The sequence below is a fragment of the Eutrigla gurnardus genome (genome assembly GCF_963514095.1).
Source record: "Eutrigla gurnardus genome assembly, chromosome: 22".
NCBI classification, from domain to species: domain Eukaryota; kingdom Metazoa; phylum Chordata; class Actinopteri; order Perciformes; family Triglidae; genus Eutrigla; species Eutrigla gurnardus.
Window position 1 is genome coordinate 10,965,732 of NC_139933.1, and position 22,322 is coordinate 10,988,053.

Below are 22,322 nucleotides of genomic sequence, written 5' to 3' on the forward strand. Positions count from 1 at the left end.
GTGTTGACAACAATATATCTGGTGCCACGGGGAACGCAGAGAGATGGAGCCAGATGTTGGGAACTAAATGGAGGTGCAAGAATATGCTGCAAAATAATGTTTTTTAAAAATATTTTCTTACACATGGAATACGACAGGCAGATAATGCATTGGACATGGAGTTCACCATGTACTGTAACTCAGCTCTTTATTTGTGATACAAGATAAAAGCTAACTGCCTTTATTACAACAAATAAAGATTTGTTACTTCCCACATGATGTTGCGATACAAGAGAAAACTGTCATGACTCACCTCCATTGCTGATTGCAGAGATTCCACGATGGAAGTCCTCGAAGCTGATCACTCCCAGTCCACTGGGATCCAAAAACTTGGTCAGATCCTTCACCTGAAACATAAAAGTAACATAACATTCAAATCTATAATTTCATCATGGCAACAGGAGAACATCCCTCTCCCATAACCCCATCATTTGTTCTGTCAACATGATTCAAGATTATGTCATAACTTATGTAAGGGGAGGTTTTCCACACAAATGGAGAAAATGACTTGACTGCAATGTTTGCATACTGACTGCAATGGAAAAGCTCATGCAAAAGAAGAGGCCAGTATTGGAAGTCGCTTTGGATAAAAGCGTCAACTAAATTAAATGTAATGTTATGTACTTGAGCTGAACATAAGATACATAATTACTCGGAACTCTTTCTTGAGGTCGTTTCACTCACATGATAGTTTTATTGCACAATTACACAAGACTATGATTACAGGAGCAAAGAGTCAGCAATAAACACAACTTCTGACCTCCAACAGAAAATCAGCTTTTGCAGACAAATGCTTCTGACTTTACTGGATTCAGGGCAATAGTGAGTTTACACTGTGCATGAAGCTATCTAGCCTTTTTTGCACAGAAACTTGCTGCACTCAGCTGTGAGATGGGTTACATAAGTGCACCTACATACTGTATATTTCTACAGTCTGTAACCTGGCAACAGGCGGACGTTCGCTTCAGGGTCTACAGAGGTCAGAGCATAAAAAAAAACAATGCACCTTGGATCAACATTAATTTCAGATTGAAATCTCTCTCCTAGAATTTCTGAAAATAAGTCAAAACTGATCTGAAGTCTTTACCTGTACAAATTCCTTGGCACATTGACTTATTTAATGCTTACTATCTAGTTATGTGTCTGCCAAAGACCTAACCAAGCAATAAAAGTCTTGCAATCAAACGTATTTACACAAATAACAGACTAAGTCAAATGTCATCCATCACAACATTACACTAAACCATTATTACAGCATAATTGAAGGCATGCATCACTGCCAAATTAGCTGGGAAAGAGCCTGAGAGTATGTCAGTCGTGGTCTCTGTGGCTTCAGCTCACTTTATTCCTCGAGAAAGCACACAATGTGAACAAGGTCAGTTCATTCAGACGTCCATTCTGTGTGTGGCTTCTGTCTTCTACACGTTTTATATCGGTTACACATAAAAACAAGTTGATCTGCTTAGCAATGCTGAGCTCTGACTCAGAAGGCTGAGAAGGCTGAAACTGCTAATAAACTTACTCCAACAACCCCCGTGGGTTATGATCTGGGTTTGGTGAATTAAGCCCAGCTGTACTTAGAGAGAGGAGAGGAGGGGCTGATCTAACACTGCAATGTTAAGTTTCGCATGTGGATTCAAGGCTCATCCAACTTCCATCTCCGATATGCTAAACCTTTCCATACAGTAGATGTGCTATTATATTGTAGGCTGGGGGTTGGTGAAAAAACAGGGTGTTTATAGAGTACCTAAACCCCAGAGTCTTGGCTGAAGTGTATCTACACTGGAAATAAAAAAAAATAAAAAAAAGCCACATAGAACAGGGGTGTCAGACCTACAACCTGAGGGACAGAACTAGCCCACAAAAGGGTTCAATTCAGCCCACTGGATGAGTTTGAAAATTGTGAAAATTAAAAAGAAGTCATTAATTCAAATGTTTCAATAAAATGCCCTGATATTCCTATTTTTGCACTTGGGGTTTTGCGGGCCTAAAGAGAGTAGCAGGCCCTATTGCTGGTTACGCTTTTATATATCTCCCGGGCTTACGTGACAAAATACTGTCAAGCGTAGGGGGGATGCTAAGACACGCAAAATTATCTTTTAAAATTGATAAACACATGCGTGATTCATGGCACAATTCAAACATGATGAAAACTTAGTCTGTCGCCATTGACTAGCATAATTATTTTCTTCTGAAACCAAGTTCCCACGGTTGTCCACTGCCTCTCCATAAGTCATTAAATTGCAATAGCCAGTTTTTAACAAGTAGAGGGAAGTCGCTGAGCATATTAATAACATAATATGTAGAAGTCAAATAATTTGCAATAAAATGTGAAGATTTGGAGCTGAATCAATAAACAATACCACTAAATACTCATATACATTGATTTTCAGATGAAACAAAAAAGTTGGTTAGGGTTTAGGGTGTTTTCACACCTAGCCTGTTTGGTTCGGTTAAAACAAACTCAGGTCTACTGACTCGGTTAGTACAGTTTGTTTGGTTGGGTGTGGAAGCATCATTCAAACCCTGGTGTGGACCTAACAAGCCAGCCGAGACTGCTTGCAAAGGTGGATCTGGGTAACTACACGATTACTCCTCTGGATCATTTGTAAAAAGTCAGTGTGAACAGGAACCAGAGCAATGTACCATTCTTTCCATTGACTAAATGAAGCCAACTACAGGTGTGAAAGCAGTCTTAGTAACCCTTGAAATAACTGAAATTGCAAGGAGGAATGTTTGGCTGTGGTCAGTGGTGGGCGTTAGAATACAGCTTTCCGTTTCTCATCACAGATCACTGAAAATAATTTTGTTCCATGAAGCTGTTCAGAAACACCTTCGCTGGGTGAGGTGAGAAAACTGAGGTGATGATGAGTTTCTGAGGTCCTGATGACATTTTACATAACCGTTTTAATAAGCAGTGAATTATTATTAGTTAGTGCATCCGCAGTAAGTGGGGCGGTATAGTATAATAACATACGGCTGGAGGAACCTCTGTATGAGCCAAGGCAACCAGAGCTCTACTATGATGTGGAAGCAGTCCATGGCCTACATCAGACTGTACAGCAGCACCAGGCCCCTCAGGTCTTGTGAGCAAAGCCTGTTGGCTATTTCTAGGTCTAACCTAAAAACTAGAGGTAAATGTCATTTCAGTCCAGTTGTATTTTGGCCTCTAGAACCTGGAAAATCCTCTCTGTAGTTGTGAAACTGGCCCTATTCTTACTTAACTAATTTACCTAATTGAAAGCTGTTGCAATTGCACTGTGCACTAGATGATCAATGTACTACTCATTCTTGTTTTGGATCGTTACCATGTATATTTGACCTGCTGTCTGACTGCCTCTATTGTTTTCTTGCATTGCAACATGCTATATAATTACAGAGTTTACTAGCATGAAGTTCAGACAAGCTAAAAATGACTTTTTAAAACAATACTTTTGGGGTAAGTATTTCTTTAAATACTTATTTGCTTGTCTGTCTTTTGTTTTTTTTTAAATACACAGTATACTATACTATACAATGTACTATATGATCAGTTGCATAGTTACACCTAACGAGCCCTGGGAGACAGTGGTAACGCAGATAGAAACTAAATTCAAAGGCAACTCTGTCAGTTCCACTGCTTAGTGGAGCAGTGAAGGCACCGTGTGGTTTTTCTGTTTCCTCTATTTGTGTATAATCAGTGCCGGGGCACGCCTGACCGCCTCCACACAGACCGCTGTTGTGCATAACCCCATGGAGAAGAATACCCTTTGGGTAAGAGTCTTTCCTGGAGGGGTTTTCACAATAGTTCCTTAACAGAACTCTGATAATCATGACGAACCTAGTGGGTTGGCAAAAGATGATGGAAAAAAAAAAAGGCAGAATGATCTTAGGATATACAATATTAACACACATACACCGAAAAGTGAACTCAAGAGAGGGGACGTTTCGGGGCATGGGACATTCCATTGTGGATTAGAGGGGCAGTACATAAAAGCAGCGGGTGAGGGGAGGGAGGCTGGCCAAAGTGGGGTTGGGAGTGTCGACTGACAAGAGAGACACAACGACAATGCAGTTCAATATGGCTTTTGTGCAGAATTAGGGTCAAAACCAGTGAGTGAAACCAATGAGTGGTGGTTAGAAAAGGCCTTTTCAATAACTGAAACCCCAGATTTGGCACATGCATGTTCATTGAAAGGCAGAATGATACCTGCAGGCATAACAGTGGGTCAGCATTAACTGCTCATGGCGTTTCAAACAGAGTCAAGACACAACACTGAACTACAGTTAATCAGATGCTTTCACAACACCGACTTGACATCTAAAGGCTGTAAATCAACTTTCAAATATAAGCCTGTGTAAAAATCTCTCTCACCCAGAAAAGTGGTGGAGGCAGTGCATGTTTGCCATTTAAAAGTAGTTTAAAAATAGACTATTTTTTAGATTTTTTTTCTCTGCTTTAAGATACATGACATGATACTCATATTCAAACTACACCCTCACGTTTATGCATATGGTCAATTTCATATCCTGGAAGGATTCTGGAGAAAACATTTGCATGCCGAGCATGCAATTATCAGCCGAACAAGCATGCAAATACCACGTGAATATCTTCCTGGTGTGTCTGAAAAGGTTACTGGCAAAAAGTGGTAGACAATAATGCACATGCAAGGCCTGCTCCGACACCTCAACTAAACTATGGCAATATAAGAACAAAATGTTACTGAAGAACGTGTTGTATACAGGCTCGCCAGAAAACAACAAAGCAGAATGATCTGTGCAGCTTGTAGACATAAAACATTGAAATAAACCAAACATTGTTTATCACACTCAGAACTAAATAATAATTCTTGCTAAAAAACAAAACTCTGAATGTAGCCCTTGACAAAACTTCCACCTGGCTTACATTATACTGGCAGTTTAAACTTTTCATTGTTTTCCATGTTATTTTTGGATGTCCTTATGAATTAATATTTCCCTGTGGTTTTCATCCATCCATCGTCTACCCCATATCCTGTATTCAGGGTCATAGGGCAAAGGCAGGGTATGCCCTGGACAGGACGCCAGTCTATCACAGGGCCGACATGTAGAGACAAACAACCATTCACACTCACATTCACACCTACGGGCAATTTAGAGTAACCAATGAACCTATCCCCATCCTGCATGTCTTTGGACTGTGGGAGGAAGCCGGAGAACCCGGAGAGAACCCATGGTCACACAGGGAGAACAAACTCCACACAGAAGGAACCCGACCACACCATGGTCCACTGTAGAAATGTCATTAACCTTCAGGCGTGGAAGTTATTCAAACTACTTTTATCTACCGACAACTGAAATACAAGGGCATATCAACGCTTATTCAAACATGAAAGCACACATGTATTGCAGAATGATATTAGAAGAGTGGAACCTTGGCTAGCTTAGCAAAACAATCAGCACTTCCGCTGCCTTGTTAGATCAGACCTGACTTTCCCACTGGCCCTTGAATTCAGATAATGAATGCCAAATCCACTGAAAGGTTACATGCATTATATAACATTCCACAAATTCTGAAGATAAGTCTGTGCTGCAAGCTTACTTATTGTAAATGAGAAAGGCAAACACGCCAAAGCCTCTGTCTGTCTCTCTGATCACGGAAGGACAGAAATCGGAGAGGCGTTTCTCGTAAGGGCTGAAACTAGCTCTTGCAACCAGATATCCGACAGCAAAACACAAAGAAAGGCACACAAGTAATCAATCTGCACAATCTGGTCAGCAGTCCAATGAAAACTTTTAAGAAACAAGAATCCAAAGGAAACTGCTGGAATCTAGATTGTTGGGAGTCGACACAGGAGAACTCCATCAGCATGGATAACACCTATTAAGTTAAATCAACTGCCAATGTCATGTAAAGGTCTCGCCTTTAGCAACGGTCTAGCAAAACAACAGGTGGAATTGATTCACATTAAACTAACATGTCCCTCAAAACAAGTTCATGAGCAGTAGGTGGACGGCACCCAGACCATGGAGCCCCTCTGACTCAGGAAAATACATTTTACTCTTAATCCGTCACATTTCCCTGCATGGGGAGCCTCATATACCTATGGCTAGACACGGGTCGGATCAGGGCCAACAGAGGCGCTTTGAACTGGGAGAGGAAGGATTAAAAAGCATTAGTGAACCCGGCGTCACACTCTGTGTGTGTGGAGTACCATCAAATACACATCCTCACCCAGAGGCCCCATTCAAAGTTCATCCAAAAGAGTTGGTTAATAAAGAATATTAACCAGCTTATTATATTCTATATAATTATCTAACTCTATATGTTTCCTGAATCAGTCCCAAATCCAAAATCAACATTTAAAAACAGAAAAAGGTACACTTTTTTAAAATGTATTATGAATACAATAAGTTCCATTATAACATTCTTATTGATTCATGAAATAAAAACGGAAAATATAGACCAACAAATGAGTTACATCATCAAAAGATACATCATACATGCTCATCAGGGAACAATGACAGTCATGTTTATTTCTGCTACCAATTAGGTTACATCATCGTTTGCATCCACCCTTTTACTGTTATTTGCAAATGGGGTGGTAACTTGCTGTCTGATTCTTGCAAACACCGACACAGGCATTAAGACAAGCACGACTGACAGGAAAAGAGACTGACGTCATTCAAACTGTGGACCTGTATCTAATGTTTACACTGTGAATTCAGCTTTCGGTTGAAGAGGTGACCAACATCCTGAGCCTACCATGGTAATACAGTTGAATCAATATCTTCACACAGGGGGAAACTTTCCTTACAGCCCATATAGAAAAAATGCTGATTCACTAAGTAAGACAATTAGAATGTAATCAATTTCAGTAATCATGTGACACCTTATAATTGAATCACTTTCATTTTTAGGAGTTGTTATTTGTCCATTGACTTGCAAATAACTGTGAAACTATTTAAGGGCCATGAGCAACAAATGGGTGAGGGTCATGGGTGGAGTGAGGCACATCAGCCATTTCTCAAGAGATAATCCCCAAAACAGCAGGATATGCAAATGATATGGCGAGTGGTTATCATTCAACATATGGAGGAGTGCCGTGCCGGAGAGAATTCATTACAGCCAATATGCTTGACAGGCTTTTCCAAAAGGATAACCCAAATCCTGGCTGTTGACCACTCGCCAACTATAGATGACAAACTAATCCTGGCATGTTTTAATAATGTGCTGCACTGTGAGCCAAATCTATAACACCAAATGTCAGGAGCTGCTTTGCACACCAAAGCAAGGGTGTGTTTACTTATCGCTGCGTCGTTGTGTGTCAAGGCAACATAAACCTGATTTCCTTAATTAAAACTTGAACTAAATTCAATAACCAGGGCCCAGATTTAGGTAAAAAATACATTATATATATAAACTGTACCACATTTACTCACTTGTAGCAAATAGATTTAGATCCTAAACAGCTTGAAACACCGATGCTAAAGTGACATCCGCCAGATGGATTTCAGTTGATTGAATTAAGCAAGCTTTTTGCAAGAAGCTCGCTTTGGTTCTGCATAAAATCAATACTAAATCATTTACGAACATGGAGCCTTTTATGCTTTTACAGAACTTCACTTAGCATGCATCACCCAGCAGCTGCAAGCTGGAAAACAAGGACGTCAACAGAAAAAGAGGGCATCTCACCTGGTCGGCCCCGTAGGCAGCAGCAAACTCCATAAACTCCTCAATACGAACGAAGCCATCTCCATCTTGGTCTAAAGCGTCGAACACAGCTTTTAGCGGGGAGACGTCTTCCTCCCTCGTATTCACAGCTGAGACTATAGGCAGTGAGTCATCTACCACCATCTTAGAGAGAGATATTGTCTCCACAGTTTGCTCACTAGTCCATCCAGCCTCAGGAGAAGAAGTGTGTAAATCCTGAACTGAAAAATCAAAAGAAGCCACTTCATGACAATCCGAGCCTTCCGGCCGGTCGCCGTCCATCAAACTCTCCTCTTCCCTCTCTTCGGTGGTGGGATCAGGAACGCATCCATCCTGTACACCCTCTGGTTTCAAGTCCCAAGTTTCCTCGTCGTGGACCTCGTCAGCAGTCAAGCACAGATCCAAAGCCATTGCCTTGTTCCCCTGATTTTGGGCTTCAGAACAAATATCGGCTTCCATCAAATCATCAGATTCATTTTCCACAGAGCAACTCTCATTGGTGAAATCACTCTGGATGAAGGCATCTTCAGCCAGAGGCACTGTCAGTGATGAAGGTTCAGCTGACAAACCCAGAGTCAATGAGTCATTCTCACCGTGTTGCTCCGAAGTCACATATCCATTTACAGGAGCTCCTGGATGTTCCACCTCCGACTCCTCGGTCGAGGAATCGAATGGCGCACCTGTGCAGATGACAGAGGGAGGACTGGCGGGACACAGGCTCAGACTGCTGTCACAATCTGGAACCTCTAAATCCAACAAAGGTACGGCTCCTTCAGAACCCTCCAGTGGTGCGTTGACGTGGTTATGCGGGAGGCAGTTCACAGGTAAACCTTGCAGGGTAGTGCTCGAGGTTGCAGGTAGATCAGTCACATGGTCAGGGAATAAGCTGCCGTCTCCGATTTCAGGTGACAAAGTCTCCCTGCTCTGTGAGGGAGGGAGACCAGCCTGCTCCTCATGTGACAGGTCTACCAGCTCCTCACCGACACTCTGTGGGTTCAACTCACCCGAGGACTCTGGGGGGAGGCAAGAGTTTTCATTTGAGAAGAGATCTACCAACAATAAGGGATCCTGTGTGTTGGTCTCGGAATGACTGTCAGAAATCTTTGATGGAGAGGCGGGCACACTGAGGCTTATTAGCTCTGCCTGACTACCGAGGGCATTCGAGGTCTCAAGAGGGCCCTTCTGAATCAGACTCAGTTCCTCATGGGCAGAGTTTTTCCCAACCACATCAGGGAGTTTGGGAGAAAATAGCCACGACAAAGTGCAGTCACTCAGTCCATCGGGTGGCTCCGTTTTTTCTGTGAAGGACAATTCCTCTATACGAGTAGTACCGCGTAGAGAAGCTTTGGAAATATTGGACCGATCTCCCTCAAACTCTCCACAGGAAAAATCTGAGATATTTATGAGGTTGTCCAACTCCACTGGCTTGTCCTGGAAAAGGTTTCCCTCTTCACTCCGCTGGCGAGTTTGATCCTGGTCGTCGTTTCTGAAATCCAAACCTGTCCGGCCACCCTTGTTTTGACAGGGCACACCTCCATTGTCTGAATCGGGCGTGTGGAATCCCAGAGGGAATGGCAGCTCCGACTCCCACTGCGTGTGCCCCAAAGGGCCAGACAGGACCGTCGGCTCCATTTATATATGGGCCGCTCCACTTTACAAACCTCAGAAAAGGCTGGTGTATTATCTCACTGCTGTCGTCGAGGTCCAGGTCCTCAACTTCAATGCCATGTTTTGAAACATCTCTAGTGACATCTTGTTGTGAATGTGTGGGATTCCTACAAGCATAGTATAACGTTACACCTGACGTTTAAAAAAAAAAACAATGCAGACAGATGAATAATATAGTGCTAAACAAGGTCAGATGAGCAAAAAAGTATTTGTTGGTTTAACTTAAGTAACGTTTGCTGCCGTCCACATCTTGACAACAACGTTACCTATATCCAAACTTCATGCTAATTGCTTCGCCGTACTGGTGTTAATGTGTCAGACCTACTATGTGTCTTTCTGTCATGGCTGGTCCACTCCGGGTCAAATGTTTCAGCTCCAGCACATCCAACATGCTTCACTTTGGTCGGAAAGCTGGGCAAAATCACCGCAACGTACGTCCCAACATCTCTGCGCATGAGCCAATTTGGAAACAGCACAAATTAACGCTTTAAGTCGCCACTGTTGTGTGTCAACATTAGCTTTCTTAGCCGATTATCCAATCTTATCCATCGCAAGCTAATTTGCCGAGGAGCAGCCGAATGGCGACGCGAGCAGCGTCGCTCGAAACCCACATTAACCTCGAGCCCCAACGTTAATTCGTTCATTACAGGGAGGTTTACTAAATGTGACGCCGACGGTCAAACATGCCAGCGAATTTACGCTAGCAACTACCGTTAACTCCTCCTTCGAGCATCCCACTTCTTTCGTGCCATTGGCCAGAGAGAAGCTGCTAACTGACTAGCTAGCGAAATTAGCCCATTTGCTAGCTGGCACGCAAAACAGTGCTGCTTCCAGCCGTCCCAGTCAAATGTAACCAAATAGCAGCGTCGATACTCCGCGGTTTGAGAGGGAACTGCGGGAACGGTTGCCTCCGTGATAGTCCACGGTTACGACTTCGTTTCGATGCCGTTTTCCAGCGGCGATCCACCTGTGTCAGTCACAAGACAGGCCAGACGAGTGACGAGACGAAACCGCTCTTCCCTCCTCAAACTCTTCAGTTATCCTCGTCTGGGGGGGAAAAAACCCGTTTGTCTCAGCGTCCCTCGTCGAGGCCAATGGTGAAACAGAAAGGGTATGAAACGAGACCAAAAAGCTCCATCGTTTTGGCAGTCAGTCCACCGATGTTGATCACAGACACCGAAAGCTCTCGCATCAGCATCAGCAGCGTCCCATCCTCCTCCTCCTCCTCCTCCTCCTCCAGCCGCATACACAGCACTGACGTTTCACGCAAGCGTACAAAACACCCCGCAGTATCTGGCTTCACGGCAGATGTGAATTGGCCTCATGATTTGTGTTGCGTTCAAAACGCTCTCCTTCACTCATCTATATTTTAAGTCAGCTCCCATTCACACAGACACAGTTGAGGGTCAGTTAGAGGAGCTTTCTGTCTTGCTCAATGGCAGGTTCTCACCAGGTCTACTGTTTCTGTAAACACTCACAACACTTCAGTTACTAGTAAATAATATACAAACCACTATGATATAGTTGGAGAACGTGAACTGGACAGAGATTTACTATTTTTGAGAAACTGGTAATCGTTAAACGGGAGCAACTGTGATGTTTTGGCGCCTCCATTCGGCTAACAGTGGTATTTATATATTTATATATATATGTATGCAATAATAAAGGCAAACAGTCAACGAAAACTGTTATTATACATGTTTTATTAATAAATGAGAGGTAATGAGAAATCACATTAAATGGCATAGGATAAAAAAATATCACTATACATGACGTGCATGATGATAATACATTACATTGTAATGGGTGAAAAAAAAATCCCTGAATTGTTCTATAATTTGATCCAGTATTAAGATTTTAAACACATATGATACAGTAATTATACCGTATGTTACGGTTCTACTCCTCTAGCCACTTAGCAATACACTCTACATGAAGGATAACCACTACTGGCCTGAATTACTCTTTCATTTTCAGCAATTACTTGTCTCTTTTCTTTTCAGATGACCAATAACCTGAAAGAAAATAAGAGACACAAGTAGGTTAATATAGGTTGTACTGTATTCCTGTCATTCAAACAATCTCTTTAACTCTATAAATCAATCAATATTGTCATATTGTCTCTCCATATGGACCTCAAGCTGCACCTCCTCCTACACACCTGGGTCAGGAGGAGGACAGAAGAGCCCCTGTTCAGAGTTTAGCGGATTTAGAGGAGGCTATACCCAACAGCATGGAGATGTCGTTGGCGGAGGTCAGCCACGATCCACCGTCCGCCACCAGGATGGCTCCGGTCACATAGGAGGAGGCCTGGCTGGCCAAGAACAGAGTGCAGTGGGCCATCTCCGTCTTGTTGGCTGCTCGCTGCAGAGGAATAGACTGGAAGGCACCAGTAGCCTCCCCTCTGGGACCACCTGAGGCATTTATAGGTTTAGGTTAAGTTTTTTTTAAATTACATTTACATTTATAGTCTTCCACTTGAACTGTCATGTTACATTTGTACAACTACCACTTTGTATGACAGCTGGATGTATCAATAAATGATCCATTAACTTTATCTAAAACTTTAACTATCCATCCCTTCGATTTCCTTTCTTCTTCTTGGCTTGCTTCCTAATTGCCTCATTCCTTAGTTGAGTAATTTGAGGACAGAGTATACATAATTATGTAATAGCATTACAAAAATCATGTGAAGAATAAGTTACATTGGTACGATAACAATAGTCCTAAAAGGTCTGGACAACCTCCAATCTGTTTCTGAGGGCTACATATTTGTTGCCAGTTGTCAATATTGTGTTGAGTCTTTACCCAGTCTGCGGAAGCCCTCTGTGCCGGAGACAGGACCTGGTGCCACAGCATTGACTCTGACCCCACTGGGCCCCCACTCCACAGCCAGGTGCTTGGTCATGGCATCTACGGAAAGAGAGGCGACATTGCGCCATCAGATTCTAATTTTGGTATGATTACATAACAGTAAAGGAGCTCTTACCGTTGGCAGCCTTAGCGGAGCCAGCATGCACCTGGAGGGCCTGCCCCTTGTATCCGAGTGTTGCGGAGATGTTTACGATGTTGCCACCATGGTCCTGAATACAGAAATGATGAGAGACGCAAGATAAATGCAATGGTTAAATAATCAAATCTGCTTCACAGCACAGAGGCAGCAGTTAACGTGACAATGTATTCAGTAATCTCTGGTCTTCACTGTCCTCTTTTGGTGAAAAAGTGAATTGCAGGGAGTGAATCTTATTGAAAATGACGGATGAATAACCCCATCGTGTTCCTTTAGATATAGTATTATCGTACTGATAGCTCCTTCTCTTTAACTTGGAACTGACATACATTGTGTCACACGGACAGATAAGGTACTGTACCTGGAACCACTTCTCATAAACCACCTTGCTCGTGTTGAATGTACCCATAGTGTCGATCTCCATTACTGTCTTGAAGGCATTGAAGGAGAGCGAGGTAGCCGGGCACAGGAAGTTTCCAGCAGCGTCTGTCAACAACAGCAACCGAGGCTTTAACCAAAGCAATCGCAGCTGGGAATGCATCAATTATGCGGTACATGTACGGCGCGTGTCATGTAGCGACGTAACAGTTTGTAGATGGTACTAGGGTGCAAAGACAAGAGATAGAGATAGATACGGCATCAGGAAGGTTGATGATTAAACCAAAACCTCTCCCACTTGACCTTTCACTCGAAGTACATTTGTGCATATTTAGCGATGCCTTAAAATGTATTCACACCTATGTTGGCAAGATGCATAGTATAATGACAAAGTGCGTGGGGGTTACAGGATAGCTCCCACCTCTAGCTCCCGACATATGTTTAGGCTTTTTACAAAGAGGTCACATACTATTAATAAGGATGTCTATGCGGCCCAACTCTTTCAGCGTCTCATCCACAGCGGCTGCGATGCTCTTAGGCTGCCTCACATCTAGACACAAAGGGAGGCAGCGGCGTCCCGTCGCTGCACACAGCTTTTTAGCTGCCTAGGGGGAGACACAGTCATATTACATCAGGCCAGCACATTAATATTTAGTTATTGCTTGAAGCATAGCATTTAGGATGGTGGAAATTCCGCAACACACCTCTTTGAGCTTATCCAAGTTCCTGCTTGCAATCACTGTGTCACAGCCGTGCCTGAAAGAAAAGAAAGAAATATATAAAAACAATAATACTGAGGAGTAATTACACAGCGTGATGGTGATTTTGATAAAAGAAAATCTATTCCCACCACAGTTAACTTTTAAATTATTTGAACTTTGTCACACAAGCAAAATATCTGAGTGTTATAAAACCAACCAGAAGGTTTAAAGTACACCTCGCTCACAACTAATGTTTCTAAGATTTCTGCATGATCGGGGCATGTTATGGGAAAAACAAGCAGTCCTCTCACCTCATGAAGATTTCAGCTATCCTGAGTCCAATTCCAGATCCACCACCTGTGATAAAAGCAACCTGATCTCTGAAAGATCAAGTGAAAACCCTCAAAGGTCACTTCACGTAGTTAAGACAGCTAACAACCATGTCACTCTGAGATCATTTAAATACTTTAAAATGTTTGTTTGCATACATACTTTAATAAATCTGGACTGTAGATATGGGTGTACGAAGTCAGGCAGTCATCTGTGCCAACGTCTTCAGGGAGCTGGTCTCCTTTTCTCTGCGGCTCTGCCATGCTGATAAATAATGCATGTTAGTTAGATGCACAAAAACTTTCATACCCCTCTGCAGCAGTTTGTTTTTTAAATCCAGACTCTCAGAATTTCAATTACAAAAGGTGGTTTCTGCTGTCTTTCAGTCATTGTTTGCCAACAACAATGATGCATTTGTGTGCAGACGTAGTTATTGTGTACCAACCCGTGCCACATATCCCTGTAAACATATGCATAGTACAGGTTCCTGCAGCTAGCAGCACCGTGACAACACTGTCAGACCAGCGCAGTGCAGTTAGCCAACATGTACAGTTAGCTCATCTGGCTGCTGTCAATTTACCTTTCTGAGGAAAAACAAGCTAGTTTTGTAGCGCTGAATGAAACCGTCCAACTCCTCCTTGGTGAATCACGACCTCCACGCGAGAAACCACGTCACTAAGTCGCACGAGCCACCTTCACGACAATAACTCACCCTTTAGGTGCTTCTTTTCGCAAGGAACTATTTGTACTTTGGACGCTAACTTTCTTGCCATTCTTCAGCGTTGCATTATGGGACGACGACGACCGGCCGCGGTGTGTTCAAGAGCACGATCTTTCAAAGCGTAGGCAACCGTTCAGAACTGAAGAAGTTGCCTACGATAAAGCTTTCAAAAGTCGACCATGACCTCGATGACTGAGAAAAAAAATCAACAGCACAAATATCTCACTGTCCCAACTTGTACTCGTTTAATCACAACATAATATAATTATTGAAAAACAAACAATTCAGAAAACACAGTCAGCACTGGACATTAGAGGTCAGGATTCATTTGTTTACGACCAGAAAAAGAAACTCTATCTGACAGCATCATGCTCCGGGGACTGTAAAGTCAATCAGGAGAGCACAGGAGAACCCGGCGATTCCGTTGCTCATCTACAGTAACCATTATCCTCTAGGATGGCTCCATCAAGGGGTCTCTACGGTTAAACCAAGACTGAAATAAACGATCCACGGTTTACAGTTTCAGGGCCGATGCCGATCAGTGTGCATTAGTGTAGAGAGGGGCCCTTATTGATCTGTACTTGGGGATTTACTGTTGGAAAAAGCCCCATGCAATGGATCCCTGAAATACTTTTGGGATGGATATTCTTCTTTGCACTGAGAGGTCTGAGAGCATCAGAAATCTATGATGAGTGCTTTTGTAACTTGATTTGTTTTTGCAACAGGCTGGACTGAACAGCGAAAGCAGAAGTGCACTTAAAAGTTAAGAATATTAGAATAAACAATAATGGATGCTTATGTGTTTTATACCACAAAAGGGTTTAACAGGGTGGGTTTACTTCAAATGGAGCATCCAGTTTTGTCAACTTTTTCAAAGTATGCCCTTATGTTTTGAATGTGTGTGTTTTTTCTACTTTCTTACCATTAGCTTTTATTTATCTAGTATATTATAATATGCAAATCATTACAGTTCATGCTGAAAAAGTATTGGCATTGGCTGCTATCATTGTCAACTTTCTATCATTGTAATGTAGGGAAAGTTCAGTGCATTTTGAAATATATTTAGTGCATTGCCAAGCATTATAATGAATTAATTAAAATGCAACATTAACACAAATATGTTTTTTTCCCCTTTAAAAGGGTAGATAACGATTCTATGATGGATAACCAAAGTACGTTTCAAAGTGTCTGCAAATTGACTTTCTCACTAGGTTTAAATAAACTTAATCAAAGGCTTCCCAGATAAAACATCTAAAACACATCAGCACAATTAGACAAAAGCAGTAACTTACGTTTGATCTGTACGAAAACAAAGAAAACTACTACAGCCAGGTGGCGCCATTTGTCAGCTTTTTCTGCATGAATCCACAAAGATAAAACCATTTGCAGTACTCTCAAAGTGGACCTCCAGTAAATATGCATGAGAATGCCTTTCTCTGTAAATAGCTGGTTCAAATGACTACTGTTACTACATTTCCCAGTGTGAAATAAACTATGTGAAATATTGTCAGTGAAATGTTCCAGCAGGACTAAAAATAAAAAAGGTTGGTGAGATATTGATTTACAGGAAAAACATGTTTCAGTTGATGGTAGAAACCAGTGACTTAAAGGGTCATCCTGCTTTCCTTTCTGTTTTATTTCAAGTTGAGACGTTTATACAAGCCTCTTCCAGTTTTAACCCCACCTACTGGATTTAAGTACTGTGTTTTAAAATGTTCTGTTGCGTGTTTGAATTCATACAAATAACTTAAAGTGAGACTATGTATATATGTATGCAGCCGAAGCACAAGTATAAAAGAGTCATAAAGTCAACAAAACTACATGAAATTACGCTGCAATATCTATTTAAGGTTGCTAACGATAGCTAGCAATCCACACCATGATCTGCTGTTATCCCAGACACAAATACTGCTGTAGCAGCAAAACCCCTGAGTGTATCGAAGAGTGCGTTTGCTTATGAATTTAACTTAAACAAATTGATGAAATGAGCACATTTTTTTTCTTTTAAGTGTTACAGTCTTGCTTTCTTAAACAAAACAACAACAAAAAACGACCTAAATTAAGAGATGCAATGCAGCTAACAGTGCAAACAATAGCAAAAGTGCTGGTAGAGCTAACAGTGTTCACCTGAGGGGGTGCTGGAAGGCGGGTGCTATGCTTTTCGTAACGACACAATCGGGCAGTATGAGAGCGGTGCAGAGCAGGCTCCAAGCTAGCTCACGGGTCACACTCACATGCACTAACACGCACTGAATGCGCACATGGCCGGTCCAAATATGTCAACAAAGAGAGTAGCTCACATTACAAAACAGCTGGAGGCAGAGTGGATTCATACTCTGCTCAGATACACAGATCACCCCACCACATCTTTACAGGATATCTTTGCTCCAATAGTTGCCAACTGTTGTACTTATACTCTGAATGTTGTATATTTCTCTTTTAAACACCTTTTAAAGAAAAGATCCTGATAGCGAAGGCACATACAAAAGACAGCCTTTATCCAGACAATAGACTCACAGACTCAGACAGTTAATTGCTCCAATGAGCTCGGCGGCGTTCAAGTCTTAAAGGTCCGTTATCCCCTGCTGGCCCAGGGGCCAGAGCGGGCCTACAGCCCTGCAGCACTGACAGCTGGTCCTGGGCTCTGTCCGTGTCTCTGTGCTGGTACAGTCTGTGCAGTTTTGCTCTGGACTTCTGTTGGAGGGTTTGACTTGCCGGACTGTCCGTCCTCATCCAGACCCACCAGCCTGCAGCTGACCTCCCACAGCCGGCGAGCCGCCCCCTCATCCAGGGCCTGGGGCGCCGGTTCCTTTTCTGTCATCACATCATAGTAATTTCCCGTCACCCCGTCCATCTCCTCGGACACCGCCAGGTAGACGCTGGGCTGGGCTCCCAGCTCTGGGCTCTTCACCAGCAGGGAGAAAAAGGGACCTGTAGGGGGTATTAACACAGCGGTAATACCATGTTTGAACTACCCTTCAGACCCTGTCTTTTATTAAATTAGTTGCCAAATGTCAAGTACCAATCCAAGCACTGACAGGATTCATGTTGTTGTCTGTGGTATTGAACACATAAAGGTTGAGTAGGTCATTTGGAAAAACCACAGAGGCTTTGACTTTGAACGCGAATCGAAAAAGTTCCGCCCCTTTGTTCAGACCTCTGTTCAAAGCCGTTCGACTTTTTGGATTTGACAGATTTTTACAGTCCTGCCACGGCCACAGATGACATTTTTTAAATGTTTTTATGTCAGAGCGTTTAATGAATTCATTGCTATCAGTATGTCACAAGGATTTCAAGTAATATAACAGGAAAGTGTTTCTGAATAGAATCACCTACTCGACCTTTAACATGAATGTGCACCAATTACGCCTGTTCATATCCGAATCTGGCACAGGTTGCATTGTGGATTTTTATTATCTACTCCATTGACTAGAAATGATCTCAATAACAAGCATATTTCCCCCTTTTATTTTGATTACCTCTGAGTGCATGTAATTGCAGAATACACATTTTAAAAGAGTCAATGATACTTAATGAGTAACCGGAAGGTGAATCAGCAACAAAATTGGTTGCACTGGTGTACTTTGATTTCAGAGGTTTTCTATGAACTGTATGTCATTTTAGTTGGGATGGTAATAATGGTAGAAGAAATGCAGAGTTTCTGCCATAGTATTATTTAACATTTATATCTGCAGTACACCTTTATGCCACATGGGGGGCCTGAATGTTCGTAAAGTCCTGATAATTGGAGCCTACTCATAACATTGAATTTAACATGAAACGCTAGCATATATTTTACTGAAAAAACGAGTGTAAATGATAATCTAAAATCAAATAGCATAGTAATAGCTAAAATTAAAATATTTTTTTTAAGTTAAAAAAAAAATATATATATATATATATATATATATATATATATATATATATATATATATATATATACAGTATATACACACACACACAGACCTTGCACATAGGAATAGAAAATAAAACAATGCCATGTATCTGAGCTTATACAGCCCAAGCTAATTGCTGCATGTGCGTTAGGTAAGCGATTATTGATTTCTCTAAATTCAGAATCCAATAAGAAAGCTGCATACTCACCTAGCACAGAGCTTGAGAACTGTGATTGGTGCAGACCCGTGTGCCTCCCGAGCTCCGTGGCAACAACGCCGGGGTGCACAGCATTCACGGTCACTCTTGTGCCTGTTAACACGCACGGAGCATCGTTTAAAAATACATACGCGATGGCCAATTACAAAGAAGAACATAGGCCGCACTCCCTCCCACGCATGCCCACATACGCATCGGCCGGTAGACTTGCCTTGTAATCGCTTGGCGAGCTCTCTGGTGAACAGAACATTGGCAAGCTTGCTCTGACAGTACGCCTGCTTGGTATCAAACTTCTTATTCTCCCAGTTCAAGTCCTCAAAGTCAATCTTTCCAACGATGTGGGCGAGTGAGGCCAGGTTGATCACTCTGCTGGGGGCGGACTCCTTCAACTTATCCAGCAGGAGATTTGTCAACAAGAAGTGGCCTGGAGGAAAACAGAAACTTTTCAGTATCGGAATTTAAAGATGATTTTGGTTTCTAAAAACAGACAGCGTGTCTATTCATGTGTTTTTTTTTAGTAAGTACCCAAGTGGTTAACTCCGAACTGCATGTCGAAGCCATCTTCCGTCTTCCCCGCTGGACATCTCATGACCCCTGCATTGTTTATGAGTACGTCCACACGCTGCTCCTCTGCAAGACAACAAATATAATATTTAAGAAACTCTCACTGAGTGTTCTATATTTCTATAACTGCACCCATGAATGGAGAAGTGACGGTGACCACGTTGCGTTTCCTCACTCTGCTTGATCCTCTCCGCAAACTCTCGAATGGATTTCACAGAGGCCAGGTCGAGGTGACACGCGTACACGTGAGGATTCAGGGTATTCCCTCGTATTTCCTTTGCAGCCGCCTCGCACTTCTCCAAGTCCCGACATCCCATAATGATCCGACCTCCTGATGGTGCCAGAATACAATGGTGTGTCATTGGGAGCCAAACAACTGCTTTTTTTGCAGATAAAAGTCACATTTTTTCATATTTTCTTCAAACCTCTCTTGGCCAGTTCTCCGGCGGTCTCTTTGCCGATGCCCGTGTTGGCTCCCGTTATGACCACAGTCTTCCCATTAAGGGTGGCCTTACTGGGACACCGGCCTCCAGTCACATGGTTCCTACGAGAAGAATTAAAGTCCTGTGTCATCTTTTCATGTAATCTAAAGCACGCCTCTTATTTCAGCATCAAATTCCAATCCGTCAATCTATCAATATTTATTTTGGAATATGCAGCACTAAATCACAGTATGAACTGTTTATAATTACATGATGTCACCAAACTCTGTACACACACCCACCACGTCTTGAGAAGAGCTCTTATAAGATTTAGCAATGTAACATGTGTGTGGGTTGGCTAGGGTTGAGAAAGGGGTTTAAACTGGATCCTGCTTTATTGCCTTGTCATTAAAAGGGTCATGATTTTCAGTTTTGTCTTCAAATCTAAATTTAAATCCTGTTGTGACTCCAGTTTTGTGATGAATTAAAAAAAAATTTGAAGACAAGTGTTCACATTTTCCATTTTGTTTGTTAAATTTGTGAATGAGTTACAGGGTGGGGAGGAGGAGCAAACTGAAGAACTTGACATCCTAATGGGTCCATCTTTTTCATACATGTTCACAGTCTGTAAGGGATTTTGCGGTATGGATTGCCTATATTGTAATTTCATTATCTTCGTCTATTCTGTGCAGCCACCCATTGCACGTCTGTCCATCCACAAAGCAATTCATAGCTGAATTAGTATTTAATTAATTTTTTTAGGTTACAATCTATGTATACAAAACAATAAGCCCGTTATAAATGCTGCATTTGTGAGCCATATCCATCTTTATAACTGAGCCAAAGCGGCTACACTGTGTGTACTTGGTTGTATCTAGTATAAGTAGAAGAAGTGAAACTATAATTTGGCTTCCTTCAATCCAGTCCAACATTTTGAACAGACACCTAAACGTCACATTCAGGCGTTGAACGCATCCCCTGTCAAAGCTTTGAATCTGAACTTAACGCTAACTTAACCGCATAAACCGTGTTAGATACAGTGCAAACTCTGCAGTTACGTGACGATACAGTGGCCTTCCGTCACATTAGTACTCACTTCAGTAAAGCGGCAGCTCCGACCGCGGTTCCAAAAACAGACACCGGTAAAATGTATTTGCTCATGACTACAGAATGACGCTAAAGGCAGATATATCCCATGAAAGAGCAGGTTCAACAGCGTTTCCCCAGTTAGGCAGCGCTGCGGGGAGCAGGTAGGGCAAGGTTACACGCGCATGTTTTTAGCATCACCAACTGCTATCGACCAACCACGAGGAGTAACGAGCGCGGTGGCATTGTGGGAAATGTAGTGCACATTCAAATATGCATCCAAAACAAGCTGAAGGTTTGTTCTTTGCAACTTTGTCGCGCAGTGATTTGAAAACAACGAAGAAGAGCTGCATGAATGTGAATATTTTTCTATAAACCTGTATATTCACATTTACATGTTTTATTTATTTATTTGCATTTGGCTTCATTGTCCCTGTGATCACATATTGTAAATGAAAAAAAGTGTAATGAGAACTAAATAAAATTGCGGAGCTATGGGTGGATTTTATTGTTCTCATGACATTTTAAGAGTCAGCAGAGAATGTGAGGACTGTAAAATGCTTTTGTCTGTTTGTGGGATGGGAATAACGATGCAAAATGCCTCTGCTATTGTGACTGCAGAGGCTTGCTGGTGGAGGGGTCACACCGATGCCTGGAGGTGTGAGGGCCGTGCTATGCCAGCATCCTGCTGTTGAATTCAATACTTACCTTTTTCCATTCCTCTTTCGTCTTTAACATGTATTTAACAAAACAAACTTACTTGTATTGAGTTCAAAGTTGAACTTAAGTTGGATGGTTTTCCTGCAAAAAACAGTGTTAATACTCCCGTCTTATAAGAATCTTTACTTCCCTCCTACTTTTCCTAGTGATGATATCATATATTACAAATGTACCTCAAATACTCTGTTTGGGTTTGTGAGTGTTGAAGTTTAAGACTTACTTTCATGGATGTAGATGATAATTTGATTTTGTAGACAACTTTTGTTTTTGTTTCTTTCTGACACTTGTAGTAGATACTTCCTGATCCTGTTCTAAAACAGCAGGGTGGAATCAATATAACTGTGGTCTACAAAAGGCATGTATGTCTGCAAACTTAAAGAGGCCTCTCTCAGCCTCGAGGCCCACGTGTCAGTATCTCACGACTATGACACTGCAGTTTATAGGGCAGCTAGCAAACAAAGTAAACTCTGTATGAAGATCATTTTGAGAACAGTGGGAAAACAAGGCCACCCCCTTGCAACAAGACGTGAAGAACTTGAGGTGACACATTAAAAGTAAAATCTAGGACGCGAGTGGTGCCTGAGAAGGGAGGGAGAAGGAGGGAGGGAGGAGCAGCCCTGCTCTATTTGTTCGCTGCTCAGAGGTGTGTGTCCCCGGTGTGTTTGACCCTCGATGCTCTCTGCTGTCAGCCCACAGTTTTGCTTGACCTTCGCTGTGATTTACGACGGCCCTGTTCCCACGGTGACCTCAGGGGAAGTCTTCGCTTGCTGCCGGTTGGCTGAGCTCTGACATGCCTGAATTTCTCAAAGACGATGCAGAAGATGCAGCTATTCCATACCCAGCCATCCATCGCCCCAGCAAGGATAGAAGAAAAAAATGATGAAAGTCAAATGATCTT

General features: G+C 42.3%; 3 protein-coding genes across 6 annotated transcripts in view; all 3 read right to left on the reverse strand.

Moving 5' to 3' along the window:
- Positions 1 to 10,496, reverse strand: part of rab11fip3 (RAB11 family interacting protein 3 (class II)) — a 29,189-nt gene extending 18,693 nt beyond the window's left edge. The window contains exons 1-2 of one of the 2 annotated variants that reach the window (XM_084001819.1): positions 7,694 to 10,496; positions 293 to 386 (exon numbers count right to left, since the gene is read on the reverse strand). In XM_084001819.1, coding sequence (XP_083857945.1) covers positions 293 to 386; positions 7,694 to 9,343 — 1,744 coding nt within the window. In that variant the 5' untranslated portion in view covers positions 9,344 to 10,496. The remainder of the gene's footprint in view (positions 1 to 292; positions 387 to 7,693) is intronic. The other variant, XM_084001820.1, reaches the window with a different exon arrangement.
- A 566-nt stretch (positions 10,497 to 11,062) lies between these two features.
- Positions 11,063 to 14,577, reverse strand: decr2 (2,4-dienoyl CoA reductase 2, peroxisomal). 3 transcript variants are annotated; one of them, XM_084001887.1, is made up of 10 exons: positions 14,379 to 14,577; positions 13,961 to 14,062; positions 13,780 to 13,848; positions 13,472 to 13,523; positions 13,237 to 13,372; positions 12,751 to 12,875; positions 12,369 to 12,462; positions 12,188 to 12,292; positions 11,605 to 11,793; positions 11,063 to 11,394 (listed from the first exon to the last, which is right to left on the reverse strand). In XM_084001887.1, the coding sequence occupies exons 2-10, from the start codon at positions 14,059 to 14,061 to the stop codon at positions 11,360 to 11,362; spliced, it is 906 nt and encodes a 301-aa protein (XP_083858013.1). In that variant the 5' UTR covers position 14,062; positions 14,379 to 14,577; the 3' UTR covers positions 11,063 to 11,359. The 3 variants fall into 3 exon arrangements, with proteins under 3 accessions (XP_083858013.1, XP_083858014.1, XP_083858015.1); XM_084001888.1 differs by having other exon boundaries at positions 14,511 to 14,527; XM_084001889.1 differs by lacking the exon at positions 14,379 to 14,577 and having other exon boundaries at positions 11,541 to 11,793; positions 13,961 to 14,088.
- Positions 14,578 to 16,096: 1,519 nt separating this feature from the next.
- On the reverse strand, positions 16,097 to 20,888 carry LOC311008326 (retinol dehydrogenase 13-like). Its single transcript, XM_084001886.1, has 7 exons — positions 20,715 to 20,888; positions 19,622 to 19,740; positions 19,372 to 19,527; positions 19,158 to 19,262; positions 18,844 to 19,056; positions 18,624 to 18,725; positions 16,097 to 17,450 (listed from the first exon to the last, which is right to left on the reverse strand). Exons 1-7 carry the CDS (start codon positions 20,777 to 20,779, stop codon positions 17,128 to 17,130), a joined length of 1,083 nt encoding a protein of 360 aa, XP_083858012.1. The 5' UTR covers positions 20,780 to 20,888; the 3' UTR covers positions 16,097 to 17,127.
- Positions 20,889 to 22,322: the final 1,434 nt, after the last annotated feature.

What these genes read in the sequence shown, in the direction of transcription:
- decr2 (XM_084001887.1), bottom strand. Translation starts at nt 14,061, where the DNA reads ATGGCAGAGCCGCAGAGAAAAGGAGACCAGCTCCCTGAAGACGTTGGC. An exon ending in ATAGCTGAAATCTTCATGAG is followed by an intron (nt 13,524 to 13,779) that starts GTGAGAGGACTG and finishes CTTTTCTTTCAG; the next exon opens with GCACGGCTGTGACACAGTGA. An exon ending in CGACATCTCCATGCTGTTGG is followed by an intron (nt 11,395 to 11,604) that starts GTATAGCCTCCT and finishes ATTTTCTTTCAG; the next exon opens with GTTATTGGTCATCTGAAAAG.
- LOC311008326 (XM_084001886.1), bottom strand. Translation starts at nt 20,779, where the DNA reads ATGAGCAAATACATTTTACCGGTGTCTGTTTTTGGAACCGCGGTCGGA. An exon ending in GGAGCTGCCGCTTTACTGAA is followed by an intron (nt 19,741 to 20,714) that starts GTGAGTACTAAT and finishes TTCTTCTCGTAG; the next exon opens with GAACCATGTGACTGGAGGCC. An exon ending in GCTCGCCAAGCGATTACAAG is followed by an intron (nt 18,726 to 18,843) that starts GCAAGTCTACCG and finishes GCGTGTTAACAG; the next exon opens with GCACAAGAGTGACCGTGAAT.